Genomic DNA, 14,963 nt, shown 5'->3' on the forward strand with positions numbered 1-14,963 from the left:
GCGGACCTCTTGAGTCTAGCAAAACTGCGGCTGTCCAGGAAAAGAAACAGAGAACGATACAGAGCTGGGAGGGGGCAGAGAGAGATTTTTATTGGAAGCTGTTAAAGTGGTTGCTATGAGACCTTCTCCGGCTAACACAGGCACAGCAGTGTGTGAGGCTGATAAATCATAGCTCTTGCATTATACCTTCTCTTTCTGCCCTCTTTCTTCCCTAACACAGCTTTTATAGTTGTTTAAGATCAGAGAAAACACCTGCCAGTTGCTTTTTCTTCTATTTCATTCCCTTCTGCCGCTTCATGCAAGATGGAGCTAGAAAATGCAATGATCAGCTCCTCGAGCAATGCTTCAGCAGGCTCCAGAGAATACAAGGTGGTGATGCTGGGAGCAGGGGGAGTTGGCAAAAGCGGTAAGTTTCAGTAACAATATTCCGTGAGAAAAAAGGGTGAATTGGGAGCATAAAGTTCACCAGAAAAGGATATTGTTTAATGAGGGGTTTCATTCCTCTTTCTCTTGCACATGGATTGGATAAAAGACTATAGTTTGTGACTGGGGCAATGAGTCAGCCTAATTTGTTACAGACTGAAACGCTGCAAGCCTTTTTAATTGGTTATTTGTGTAGGGCTGACCTTGGGTCTGTTGTGTGTGATGAGAGAGCAGTCAGGCTGCTGCTGCTGCTGCTGCTGTGAGTTCAACAGCAAGTGCCCATGTCACTCTCCCACTTGGTGAGGGGTGGTGGTTTGCTGGACAGTGTGGATGTAACTTGTTGGCCTCAAGGTCCTTGTGCTCAGTCAGAAATGAAACTAACTGCAATGTCAGCTGCACACAGTGTGGGGGATGCCTGCAGTGACTCTATTTTTGTTTGTTTGTTTGTTTGTTTGTTTTGTGGATGTTGTGTATAAGGTTTGTTTGTTTGTTTTTTGTTTTTTGTTTTTTTTGAGTGTCATTGTGCTTCTAGCTGGTTTTAGTCTCCTCTCTGGTCGGGACAGGTACAGCATGCCTGTCTGCGTCTCACTCCAAGGTATGAAGCAGATATGCAGCATATTTTAATAACCCTGTCTACAGCTGGCAAGATATGCTAGTATCTGACAACGCTATCTCTTCAGAGGAGTAATTATTTTCTCTGGACAGTGTTTTCTTTTTCCAGATAATATCAGCTTTGATTTATTCTCACTGAAATCAGCATTCTCTGTTCTTACAAAGACTTTGCTGAACACGCAGAGTTTGCCTCAGAAGTCAGTATATTGAGCTGGCCACACAACAAGAATTTGATTACATCTCCTGGAAATTCAAAAGAATAACAGAAAGAGAAACAAAATTACAAAAACCAGGATAATATAATATAATACAATACATCCTGGCTAGATTGCAAGAAATTTTCAGGATAAATAGTTGTGACACTAAACTGTAATACTGTGTGGATCAAACAAGTTTTATTTATATTCAAGCAATAAGATGAAGTATGGTGGATAAAGTTAAAAATTGTAAGTGAACATGATTTTCTTTCTGCATCCATAATCTTTGTGGTTTTTTTATATTTGGGTTTAACTTCAGTGGCACATCTTTCAGTGAAAGCTACTCCCATCATTATTGCTTAACCATGCAAACAGTTCTTGCACAGATGATACTACATAATCACCATATAAAATGGGAAAGAAAAAAATATCAGAGTAACTTTCTGTAATTTCAGATTATCTTTTCCATGGAAAAGCAGGTATTCAGGATGTGCCAGCTGGAACTTCCAGTAATTTGTTTTGTTTTTGTTGTTTTTCCTTATTTATAACTTTTTAATTTTTTTTTCTGATTTTTTTTCCCTGAGTGTGTCAAAAAATGGCAGCAATTTCCCTCCCTCCCCCAACATATGTTTGTAGTAATAATGCAATTTTGAAAATTTGTTCACCACAAAGTATTACAAACCATACTTCATTCACAGCATGACTGAATCATAACAACCAAACTTTACAAGTATGTGGAGGAAATTTCTGAGTTTCCATTTACTATTAGATAAGAGTTGAAATCACAAATTTAGTTAATTCAAATCTCTATGTTCAGAAAATATTATCTGTTAATTTAATGGAAATAAAGCTTTTAGATCTCTGGATTGACCAAGATATGATATGTCTCCAAAGCTGAGCAACACATAATTAACAAGTAGAATTGTGTAGTCTAAAGAAAAAAAAGTGATAGGATTAAGTGGATATTTATGAAATTCCATAGGATTAATGAAAACATTCTCTTGTTATCATGAAAGTGAAACTCCTTGGTAAAAAAAAAACCAAAACAAAACGAAAAAACAAACAAAAAACCCCCAGCAACTGAGTGTTTTTAAGAGTTCATAAGAAAGGAGGTGAACAGTTCAACATTTACTGGCTATGAACCTCTGATGTGTAATGGACCTGAAATATTTCAGTAGAATCCTGAGAGATAGTCCAACTGATAGAATTTAGAGAGAGATAAAAGATAAAAATAGACGTCATTCCATAAATCCCTAATTCATTCTGACTGTTACATAAATAGGATTAATTTACCCTGGATTAAAATCAGAAAAAGGCATTAATGACTACTTTCATTCTACATGATGAGCTCTGCTTTTCCCTAGAGACTTAGATTCACTGTGACCAGGAAATTATGAATTTAACCATAAAAATGAATCAGAGTATAATAAGGATGAAAGAAAGAAAAAATAGTTCAGTTTCCAATTTTGATTTTGAGAAATCAGTGATATGTGGTTTGATTTATTGATACCATCCTGCCTTCTTTTTCCCAACTTCTCTCTCTTCCTTTACTTCTAAGTCATGATAAAAACAGTAACAGCTGGGATTAAATGACTGAGTGGGAAACCCCTTCCAGTTGAAAGCCTTTCTATTCCTCAATTCATTAAAATATTAAATGATTCAGGTTTGGAATGAATTTTCCAAAGGAACCAAGACGCAAAAATGTTAGATTTCTTTTTACCCTGGGTGTAGTTCAATTTCAGGGATCCCCTGGGTATTTTGATCTTGTGTTTCAACCCTCCCCTACTCTCTTACTGTGACAAATGTGCATGGGGTGGAATGAGGAGGAAGAGACCAAAAATGGATGTTCTTTTAACATTGGTGTTTACAAAAAATTCTCTTTGGATTAGTCAATCTTGTGTCTTCATTTCTCCACTACAAGATGGCAGACAGCCCAGGAGGACAGCCAACATCCTTTTATTTGTGCTATTCAGTGTGGTGTAAATTTCACAGGAATGGGTAAAAGAAGATGAACTCTGTGCATCCAAGTCTGACACCCATCACATGCAGAGTAATAATGCATAAACTGCAAATGGTGTGAGAATTGTTACTTCAGGGTTCTCACATTTCAAAACCAATTCTGGGAAAACTAACACTAATTAAAAAAAAAAAATCTGCCATTATTTTTCAGGAGGAAAAAACACTGAAAAAACACCAAAAAAATACTCAAAACCCAGCTTTCAGAAAAAACAGGTAATAGTTGTGTCTAATAAAAATGTACAAAGCTAGATGTAAATTTTTATAGGAGTTGATTTCTGTACTGTAATTATGGAGTATAGATTCTCTAGAATGCTATCTCTTCTAAGATTTCTGAAAACAGAATTCTTTTTGTTTTCAGAGTAATATGTTAATTTCTTATATTATGTAAGCTGTTTTCGTCATCAAGAACACCAAGTACAAGCTGATGCAAGTTCAGACCAAAGTTATGCTAGAACCAATAATTAAACTGAAATTAAACTGAAGTAAATAAAGTAAATTTTGTATCGACTCTCATTCAATTATAGTCCATATCAAAATGACATATTTCTGACTATAGTTATATTTCAATTAAAAAAGAGAAATTAAAACTTCTTCTCAGCTCTGATAACAAATATCATCAAATACCTCAGTACCATTCAAACCTACCTGAGGTTACCTGACATAGGGTTCAAACCCTAAGAACCTTGGTGACTCTTAAACACATTTTGCTCAGAAATACCTTCAGAGATCAGTAACCAAGGTACTGTCATGGTCCTTGCCTGACACAGATCTGACTTCTGGGGTTAGCTCTGTTTTTCAGTGTTACAAATAAAAAACATGCACAAAGGAGCTTTTCAATCCTGAAACCGTTCATTGCTGCCTTACATTTAGCAAATCAATGACACTGATAACAATACTTTACTGCAGCACATTCTGCAAAACATTAGTGATGATTAACCCACGGGTTGCAAAGTGACTGCTAAAATGAACAAATTGATGTTCCTGTGCAACTGAATAAAATAAAAACCTCTCTCTGATGAAAAATTATTGACTAAGCAATCTCCAAACACTGATCAGATTGCACCATAATCCACCTTTATGGGCATCTTCTTGGCTGAATAAAACTATTATTTTAGTGTTTTCTTGGGTTTTTTTTTGTTTAACTGTTTGTTCTAACCCTTGTTACTGATGATTTATTTAAGGCTGAAGATGATCTACAGTTATGCCAGGTAAATAAAATTGTATGTTTATGCATAGCATAGGTTATCATAGATGCAAAGTAAATTTCTTGTTAGCTGTCTTATGGAAGTTGCATTTCTGATGAGAAGATGAATTCTTTAAAAATCAAAACTAATAAATATCTCTTTCTAATAAGATTCTTTTTATCTTGGAGAAAATGTTCATTTTTAAATATTTATTTATCAAACTGATTGCCAGATGATCTGTTGCCACCGTACAAAATTGGAAGATGGTCTAAACTAATTGCCCCAAGCCTTCTGTAACACTGATATATTTCCTGTTTTATCGTATATTGGAAAGCAGTTAGAAATGTATTTTCAGGCTTCAATCTTAAAAAGAGTAAAAAAAGTGGAAGAGAAGAAATTAAAAGATTCTTTCAAGGATACTGGAGGAATAGTGTGAGGAAGTGTATTCTCAGACTGGGCTGGCTATGGCAGGCATTCTTACCCATTGATTTCCTTTTTTTTTTTTTTTTTTTTTTTTTTTTTTTTTTTTTTTTTTTTTTTTTTTGTTTGTTTTGTTTTTGTTTTGTTTTGTTTCTTTTTTTTTTCTTTTTTGTTTTTTGCCGGTGTGGCATAAAGGCTGTTTCTACACATGCAGGTGACTCATCCAATTAATTTCAAGATCATGTGTACACAATAACTTCCAAAATGTGTGAAAACAATTATGTACTCTGTGATGCAAGAACTTCAGTGTGAGGAATTAGATTGAATCTGCAATTTTCTTTCATTTATGTGCTCAACTGCCCTTTTTTTTCTGGGCTGGTTTTACCGCTTATTCTGCCTCGATATTGCATATTATGCACCTACTATTTTCAAGCATGTCTTTATAACAAGAGTCCCCAGTAAATAGAGCACTCCAGAGTGTGTGCAGGAGAGCTAGCCCATTGCAGCTTTTTGTAAACGCCCTGGAGATAAGTTAATGTACGATCCAGGTTACACTGAAAAGTATGAAGGGCAAAAGTAGAGATTCCACTGGTATCAAAAGTGCTGAGCTTGAAAAGCACCACTGGGGCCTCCTGATGCTGTTCTTACCCCACCACTGGACTCAGTGTCACAAAGCACTCTCCAGACATTGATCACTTCAACAGCCTATTTGTTTGGAGGGGACTGGTTTTGATTCAGTTTCTTATTTTCCCCAGGAATATTCTCAGGTACAGCTGTGCTTCCCTAAACTCCTGGTAAATGAATCAAAGAAAACAGGTCTGGCCTTCTCTCATGTCCTGAGGCAAGCCAATCACCAGCATGAAGGTGTTGGATTCAGTTTCTGCTTAGTTTGAGTCAAGGTGCTTTCAAGTGCACCCCTTTCAAGTGCTTGGGTATGCTGTGGATTACAGTTAAGGCAAGCTAAGTTCCTTTTTTACCCCTCAAAATCAACACAAACATAGTTTTTGCTGTTTTAATTTTTCCTTCTTCTCCTCTAACTGCAAAAAATGCCAATTTTTATTTAAGTGGAGAAGAAATTGAGATACTTAATTAAAAAAGACACACATCTGTATGCCATCTGAAAAGAATTGTTTGTTCCCACATCATTCCCTGTTTGAAAAAAAAAAGTAACCCAGATTTTTAATTCCTCGGGTGTTTCAGGGAAATTTCTATTTATTCAGATTTTAAAAAAAGAAAAGGAAGGATAAAAAAATATATATATATTTTATTACAGGGAAACTTCCTACTTGGTGACAGTTCTGAAAAGGTAAAGGTACTGACCATTCAAAATAACAAATAAATTCCTTTGGTCACTTCATGGTGCTGCCTGCAACTACTGATTAGCTGTGACGTGGTGCAGAAGTGTCAGCGTGAGGCTGGGAAAGGAAGGGAGGAGACAGAAGAAATCTGAGAGTGGTGCAGACAAAAGCACACAGTAATACATCTTGACAATTATGTATCCATGGAAAAAAAATCCTAACTGAACACTCTAAGCCACCACCTCCGTTTGTCATGTCAGGGATGCTGTAAACTGAACAGAAGTCATAGTTCTGATGCAGAATTGCAGGTGTTTCATACAAAATAATGGTGATGCATGTTGTATTTCTGCCATGGAAAAGTAAGCCAAAAAACAAACACCTTACAGAGAAGGGCCACCAATACCAGACAATCACATGCCCAGGTATGGGTAACTTCCAGTTTTCTCATAAACAGATTAAGTTCTAGAGATTGCTTAAAAGCAGAGCTCCTGTTAGGTTTGTGAACTTTCATAACAAAACTGTCCATGTGTTTTAGTTTCCTTCACAGGTAGACAAATGAATTTGCCTCAAGCTTGATTTTGTGTAATTCCAACTTTTAGACATTTTATCTTATCTATTTGTTAACAACTTTGAGAAAATCTGTGTTTAGTGTTAATACTTGTAGACAATGATGAGTTCACACCTCAATCTTCTTTCACTGCACTACAATGAATATCTGAAACTTCACTTGTAGGACCTTATTTTCCTGCTCAGAGCATCTTGTATGCTTAATTACAGAACCCTAATATTTCCACATCAACTTTCTGAGTATGAATTCCAAAAATTGACATGCTCTTCTATTAGTGGCCTTACTACAAGAAAGATTATCTACTGGTTTCTTCAGTACAGTTATTTTTTTGTTCCTCAGAGAATAAGGAATTCTTTTATTCAGGTGTAGTTCACAGAGGTCACATACAGAGAAATATCTGTAGTAACTTGAAGCTATTTTCTCTTTTCCCCAGTGCAGTCACTTGCGCTATCACATCTCTCTTGATGACCTAAATTCTGCGTTCTCATATGTGTTATCTTATTTGGGACCATTGAATCCGAGAATTCAAATGATTCTGTACCCCTTTCTGATATTCTTCATTTATCTTTAGTGTATATATTATCCACTTAGAAGGAATAAATATATTATTTATTAATCAATTTATTTTGCCTATGGGCAGACCTTGTGGACAGAATTTTTTTGTCTCAGGGAAATGAGTAAAAGATTCATTATTTTGGCAGTTCACATAGTTCAGTGGTGGAGGATTCAATTATGCCCTCTGTATTTAATGGGAGGGTTTCTACATGTGAGATACCAACTCAGTGCTGAGAAATCTGACTGGAGTCCTGGGTTCTTCAGCACTAGAAGATGCCTGATAAATAGGACAGAGTTCAAAGAAAACCAACAGAGATGATAAAAGGAGTGACACTATGATTTATGATGACCAACGACTATGACTATATTCAAATAGCTGCTGTAGAGAGTAATTCATGATTCTTTATTGTGAAACTTGCATATGTATACAGAGATTCGATGTAAATGGATGCAGCTGTGATGTGAATAGGTTGATCTATCCATCTTCTCCCATCATAACATCAACATGATTAATACCCATCTGGATAAGACAAATGAGCTGGTGACTTCCCTGCCCCTTTGGAACAGGGGATGCAGAACTGAAAATATTTAAAAGTAATGAATATCAAGAGAAGAACACACATATTCCAAAATTTGAGGAAAGGAAGAATGCAGCCACAATTGTTTTACGGAGAGTAACAAGTTAAGTGATGAAATTAGAACACGTATAATTAGGTATGAGGTCTTCAAGACAAACTTCCTTTGGTCAATAAGAGGGGCATATGCCCTTAATGATTTGCTTGAAAGCAAGACAGAGCAGACTGTGGAAGAGTCTTTAAAAGGAACAGGGTGATGAAAGTTTTGTTAGTCTAAGTGCTTTACATTAGGACAGAACACATTACAGAGATTGAACACTAAAGAGCAAATATACCAGAGTAGAAAAATCATCAAGAGTTTTCAAATTTTCTTATAGGAGAGAAGGACTACTAATATCCTCAAAATTATGAGGTGTGTTAAAAGTCACCAGGACTTCAGGCTGCTGTGGCACCTAATAATGTAGATATCCAGCAGTTTTCTTTGTGTTCAGACTGCTAAACAGAGATCCTTTGGCTAGTCCCAAGATTGGATTTACCTGTTGTGTACAAAAAAAAAAATATTAATTTAATAGTTACCTCAAAAAGAACTAAAATATATCCTTCAGAGTATAAAGGCTCCTGCAGAACTAGAAACATTTTGAGATAGGACCCTTAAAGTATGGGCCCCCTCACGTGTGTGTTGGGTAATAGTGCAGATGAAAGGCAAAAAATTTGTTAGCTCATCTCCTGCTGTTTTCTGTTCCGGGATGGAAATGGAATTTAATGATTCAGGGTCTTCACCTACACTGCCTTTGTGTAAACAATTATGTGAAGAACCCAAGAGAATGGCCTGAAGCTGAGCTGAGGGAGGTTTAGTTTGTATATCTGGAAAAGGTTCTTCCCCAGTGGAGTATTTGGGCAATAACAGGTTCCCCTGTATAGATGGGGAATGGTCACAGCACCAGACTGACAGAGACAGGAAACACCTGGACAGTGCTCTCAGGTGTGGGGTGGGATGCTTGGAATGGCCATGCTCAGGGCCAGGAAATGGATTTGATGATCCTTGTAAGCCCCTTCCAAGTCAGGGTATTCTATCATTCTAAGTAATTAGTACTTACAGAAGGTTATATTAATAAGTCTGCTTTTCATGGTGTTTCATTAAAGCAGATCTTCACTTAGAGTGAAGATTTCAGTGACTTCAGCACTGCTCAGCCTTTCCCATTCACAGTGCTTGCTATAAAGAGAGAGAATACCTTCTGGGCTATTCCTCAGCAACAGGAATTGGACTACCAAGGACTCTCCTAGTTTCAGCCACACATAAATCTGCCATTTGAAATGCCCAGATTGAAGTCTCAAACAAGGAAACAAGCACTGTTTCATGAAAATGACTGGGCACTGTCAGTATCTTTACTGTAAACAATCTGTTGAGGCAGCCACAGGAACAGTTTCCCTTCCAAGCCATCCCTGCTGCTGAGCTGAGCCATCTGCAGCATTTTTGGCACATGCTATCGGCTAGAATCTGGATGAGATTAATTCCATTAGGGACACTCTTGAAAGCACAATTAAGAATTATTTTTTGTTGTTGTTGTTGTGGCTGCTTTCATCTATTTCTTTTCCATACTTTCCATTTTGTTCCCTTCCATTCCTCTGGTAATCCTTTTCCACTTTTAATTTGTTCTTTGACTTTAATTAGTCTTCCTTTATGCCTGCAAGCCTGGAAGTCTCATCATGCTCACACAGCTCCAGTGACAGGAATTGGGTGTTCCCAGACTGTTGTGCAGGGTCCCAGTTTCAGAGGAAGTGTCTTCGGAAGACACTTTTCCGCAAGCAAAAGAAATTTGCTAAAACATTACCTGCCCACTAAGCAGTGGAGACACTGGCTAAAATCACTTTGTTTCAAGGTGGGTGGAGAAAATCCAAAAGATCAGGGTGTCATAAAAGACTATCTCAAGAGATACCAAGTTGTGTATTGTTGCCAATTTTACGTATTTGGTCTCCATAAAAATTACATTTTTAAGTCATTAAGTCAGTGTTTTATCTTTTCACTAAAACCCTAGAACTGAACTAATTATTTCAGGGATCTCAAAGGTGGGCTCACAAATGTTTATAAGATTTAAAAATTAATTTTGTGAGCTTTGGCAAAGTAAGAAATGTAATCAGTTGAGAGACTGATGCACGCAGTTCTTTTTCTGCTTACACTGACTACAGTTATGAGGAACTGTTGTGTAATTTCTTTCCTTGCAACCTCTTTGAAGTGCTAATGTAATTTTGTAATTCTTGTCTATTTTCACGTGACCAAAATAAAGGAGTCCTAGCTGAAAGTCATATTCTCTGTCAAATCCTATGATTCCTTTTCTAACTTGATTGCCCTGTCAGATTCTGTGATTCCCTCAGTAACTGTACTAGCTTACCACCTGCATGAAAGCTTGTTGTGTTACACTGAACTTGTCCCTGCTGAACAGGATGAGCAGTGTCTTTACAGAAATGTCTCTTAAGCAGCTTGCAAAATGTATACTGTTATTTAAGATTTTTATTCTGAATGTTCAAAACCAAACCCAAGTGTTGTCAAATTCTGAGTTGTTTCAAAAACAACAGCTTCTCAAGTCATCCAGAATGCCTAGCAGGCTTTAAAAACTCCCAGCCTCTAAATTTTTTCTGGACTTTCTTATACAGAAATTATGTTTACAATTTGATTAAAAAGCAGCCATTAGACATTTTCTTCACAGTGAATAATCTTACTTGTGCTGACATGAGCATTTGATCACTCATCACACAAAGAATGCCAGAGCTCTGCTCTGTGCAGTGTCTGACACTGGGTACAGCCCAAGGATGTGTTCCTGGGCTTCATGAAGGCATGAGGGCTCTGTATATTTGTAGATATGCTCTAGACACACACTATTTCTCTCCTGGGATTAGAGGAGAAAAAAGAATAATCTATTACATTACACAAGTATATAATGTATAATGTATGAGCTCCAGAAACCCATGATCTCCAGAAGCCAGGTTCATGTGCCCTTCTTTCACTTACAGCAGTTTCAATGGACTTCCCAGAGTGAAAAAAAACCTGTGAATTTTCAACATAATCTCTCTCTCAGTGCACACTCTGTTTACTAGTCTGTTCCTATAAAAATGGAAGTCAAAAGCCCCATTTTTCAAATCTTTCCCAAGATACTTAAAAGTTATTAAATGCCTGACAAAACAAGGAGTGCATCACATAGGCTTCCTCTTTTTTTTTCCTTCCCCCCCTGCCCCCCCCAGATAACATACTCAAAATGATAATTGGCTCTGATATTTGATAATGAGGAAGGCATTACAAAAAAGTCAAAAGAGAAGATATAAAAGAAACAATCCAAGCAGTTTGTACGGGAAATGTTAACATACACCAACAACTAAGAACAGAGAAAAAGTAAATAGAAAAAATAGAGACATAGAAAAAGATTGAAAAAACAGAAAACTAGAAACAGATGAGTAAAGCAATGATGAATGAGTAAAGGGACAGAAGGAAAATGCAGAAATTTGTGCTTCAAAGAACATTGGTTTCACATGTTGTCTTTCCACTGCAGTTATCCTACGAGGTGCTAATAATCTGTGGTCATATCCCAACACCCGCTGCACATTTGGTGGCCCAAATACACAGAGAGGTCATGTTAGGGGATCATTCTCCTGCTTCTGTGACTTCTTATCCCATGTTTCTCACTCAGTGGCTCTCTGGAGTAAGAAGCTGGAGAGGCATCATCACAGCTGCAGATTGGCATGGGTTGATGCCTTCTGCCAGGTAACAAGCCATAGGACAAGAGAAAATGTCCTCAAGTTGTGCTGGGGAGGTTTAGGTTTAAAATTAGGAAATATTTCTTTAGTGAAGGGATGCTCAGGCATTGCAAAAAGCTGTCCAGGGAAGTGGTTGATTCACCATCTCTGGAAGTATTAAAAGAATTTGTACATGTGGAAGTTAGGGACATGGTTTTGTGGTGATCCTGTCAATGCTGAGTTAATGGCTGAGCTTGATGATCCTAGAGTTCTTTTCAAACTTTAATTTTTCTGTGATTCTGTGATTTTAAGTCTTCTGAGCACAGGCCTTTTTTGCTGTATTCAGCCATGTACAAGGCTGTGTAAATCCAACATTAATATAGAATTATGGGGTGCTGGGCAAAGAGATGCTTCTCATGTGTGGTGTTCTGACAATCATCCAGAATGGAAGGGAGTCTGTGGGTCCCAGCCTTAGCAATATGCAATGCCCTGTGAAATCAGTGGGAGACAGAACATTTATCAGGCTCTTCTGTGTTCTTTGAAGAACTAGATTCCCCCCCACACAAAAATCTTCAGTGGAATAAGGAATCACAGTTATGCTAGAGGGATATCTCATTTGATATCAGGAAATAAAACTGTTTTCCCCCAGTCTGGGAGAAAATGACAAGATGTGAAACAAACATATGTGTATTTCTATATGTTTTCTCTTATTCTCTGTGACCCAGCTCTTACCTTTGCTCTCACTCCCCAGTTTTTATTGCTCATAACAATAGAAACAAACCACTACTTCATTATAATATACTTTGAACAAGCGGCAGTAGGAGGAAAAATCAAAACAAAATGCCAATGACTATAAACAGATTTAAGTATACATATCCTTGAAACATGCTCATGTAAGGTTTATTTAGTGTAAAGTAACACATTTTCACTCTTTAAGGAAAATAGTTGTTAGTGCCAATGTGTTATTCAAAGAGTTTATAGAAAGATGTGCAAAACCCAGTAAGATAACAACTTGTGCTGATTGACAGTGTCTGCATATTTAAAGAATAAGATTACTTGGTGATTGAAAGCTTTTACTCCTTTAAATTTCATTTACCTAAAAATAACTACAGATCAAATTGGTTTGCTGTAGTGGTTTCATGCTTGCCAATTTCTGTTACTCAAAATTAGTGTAGTGGTTTGAGTGCCCATTAGAATTATTTACTCTTTTTCTGCTGTGAGACAGGATTAAGAGAAAAGCAAAGCAGGCTCAAACTTAAAAGGGTACAAAGACAGGTTTATTAACAAAACTTCAAGAGAGAAAATATTAATAAGAATTGGAACAAAACCTTTAAAACACTTCTTCTCTCTCTCAACAGCTTCTTTTCTTTCTCACAGACAACATACAAAGACAAAACTTGAAAATCTAGGTCAGTTTTACCACTTATAATAGTCTTTCATCAGTTCATTTAGAGAGAGAAGTCTCCTTTGGTTTACCATAGAAACTTCCCACAACACAAGAACAGTCTTCTTGTGGCCTTTAAGTCTCACTAAAGCAGCTGCCTGGTAATCTGCAGTTGTGAAATCGCTCCCATATTACACAGCCTCCCACCGCTGCAATATGGGCCATGCATACTCATGGGGTACCATTTTAAAGATGAATGGTTCCAAAAGCAAAGGTTTTTCTTCATCTCTATGAACAGAGATCTTTTCTCCTTCTAGCACAGATCTTCATCTTCATCTCACCTCTCTCTCTCTGTTCATGTTTTTCATAAAATCACAGCTACTTCAGTATTTACTTAGTCCATCACAAATGCCTTTGCTTAGTCCATCACAAATGCCTTTGCTTATATCTGCAGTCTGAATACTCTCACCTCTCCATGCAAATTTTTCCACGATTTAAAGGGATATTCTATTATATCTCAGTTCATTACCACAGCTCACAAAAGACTTTCAGCCTTAAACCAAGGCGTCTTCTCATCTCTTCCATCTAAGATGTAACTCTTCTTTCACTGACTTGGATGTCCTTATACTGCCTCTCTACATATCTCCACTCTGTCTTTTCTCCCACTCAGAAGCGTGAGAGAAAAGTGTTTTGCAAGTTTCATCTAAGGAAGGAAAGAGTTAACATTCTCCCAAGTCTGCAGAGGGCATGATGGTTCTCTCCTGGGGAATGGCTGAAGGTGGTATATTCAGGCCAAGGCGGGCGGGCCAGGATCTCTCTCTCGGCTGGGCCCATTGCTGTGCGGGGGGCCTTGGTAGCCGTGGCTGGAGCACCCTGGGGCAGGCACCGCCAGGGTCTCACAGCCGCGTGCCCGCGGGCTGGGCTCCCCCTTCCGCCGCCCAGCAGCCGCTCAAGGGGCCTGACACAGCCCTGCCAGGCCTCCCGGGCCATGGAGGGGGTGTTAGAGCAGCAGAATGTTAGCAGCCGCTGGGGCCTGATCTGGCCGGGACGGGATATACTTTCCTCCCCCTGCCCGGGAGCCACCCGAGGCCGATCCAGCTGGGACTGCTGCAGTGGCAGAACCCAGCCGGCCATGCCAGGCCTGGGGGAGCCATGCAGGGAGCGAGGCCAGCCCGACCTGCCCCTGTTACCTGCCCCTAGGCCAGAGGTAAAAAAAAAAAAAAAAAAAAAAAAAAGGGCTTTTCCTGAGATTTCTCTCATTTTAATCTTGTGTGTTCACAGAGGAGTGTCTCAGGTAATGGCTACACCAGATGTCAATATTCAAAGCTGGCCCCTGATTGGTTTTGCTATAACTTTCTTGAAAAAAACACTTCCATGAAAAACCATCACAATTGCAAAGCTGCATTTTTGGTTTCTAAAGTATCACTGTACACACTGGATGAGTTTTAGAATAGTAAGTTTTAAGCAATACTTAAATTAGTTTTGTGTATTTGGATCACAGTTTAAGTATACCTATTACACCACCACAATTAGGTGGTGTAATTCCAACGCATTTTCAAGTTTGTGAATAAGATGCATTTCTGATTAGCTATAGCAGGAAAAATGCGGAAATTGATATTTTTATTTCAAGAAATTGTTAATTTCTCCCTTGCTTACTCTGAACATTGCAAATAAAGTTAGTAAAAATCCTAGACAGTGAGTACTTTACAGGGTTGGAACACCTGAAATACCTTTACCACCGTTGTTAATTCAGTCACAACTAAAAGCAGGATGTGGAATGGGAACAGTTGAGATATGTTGTAATAGACATGATTGCTCAGGAAATGACCTAGGTCGACACAATACCAGTTTGTACTGTGATGAAAGTTTCTGAGGGAATCAAATGTTTCTCTGGTTCAATACCACACGCAAATACCATTAATAAATCTTTTCACGTTTAGTGCATAACAAGCTGCGAAAAAGTCATTAAGATGTTGGTGATAGAATTACTTGCCTCTGAGTA

At 37.9% G+C, this 14,963-nt stretch overlaps 1 protein-coding gene across 1 annotated transcript in view; it reads left to right on the forward strand.

Moving 5' to 3' along the window:
* Positions 1-303: 303 nt before the first annotated feature.
* Positions 304-14,963, forward strand: part of RIT2 (Ras like without CAAX 2) — a 197,009-nt gene continuing 182,349 nt past the window's right edge. Inside the window, exon 1 of the mRNA XM_066182292.1 lies at positions 304-406. Coding sequence (XP_066038389.1) covers positions 304-406 — 103 coding nt within the window. The remainder of the gene's footprint in view (positions 407-14,963) is intronic.

The sequence above is a fragment of the Chamaea fasciata genome, unplaced genomic scaffold, assembly GCF_029207755.1.
Source record: "Chamaea fasciata isolate MVZ Bird 193981 ecotype frontalis unplaced genomic scaffold, bChaFas1.0.hap1 SCAF_4, whole genome shotgun sequence".
NCBI classification, from domain to species: domain Eukaryota; kingdom Metazoa; phylum Chordata; class Aves; order Passeriformes; family Sylviidae; genus Chamaea; species Chamaea fasciata.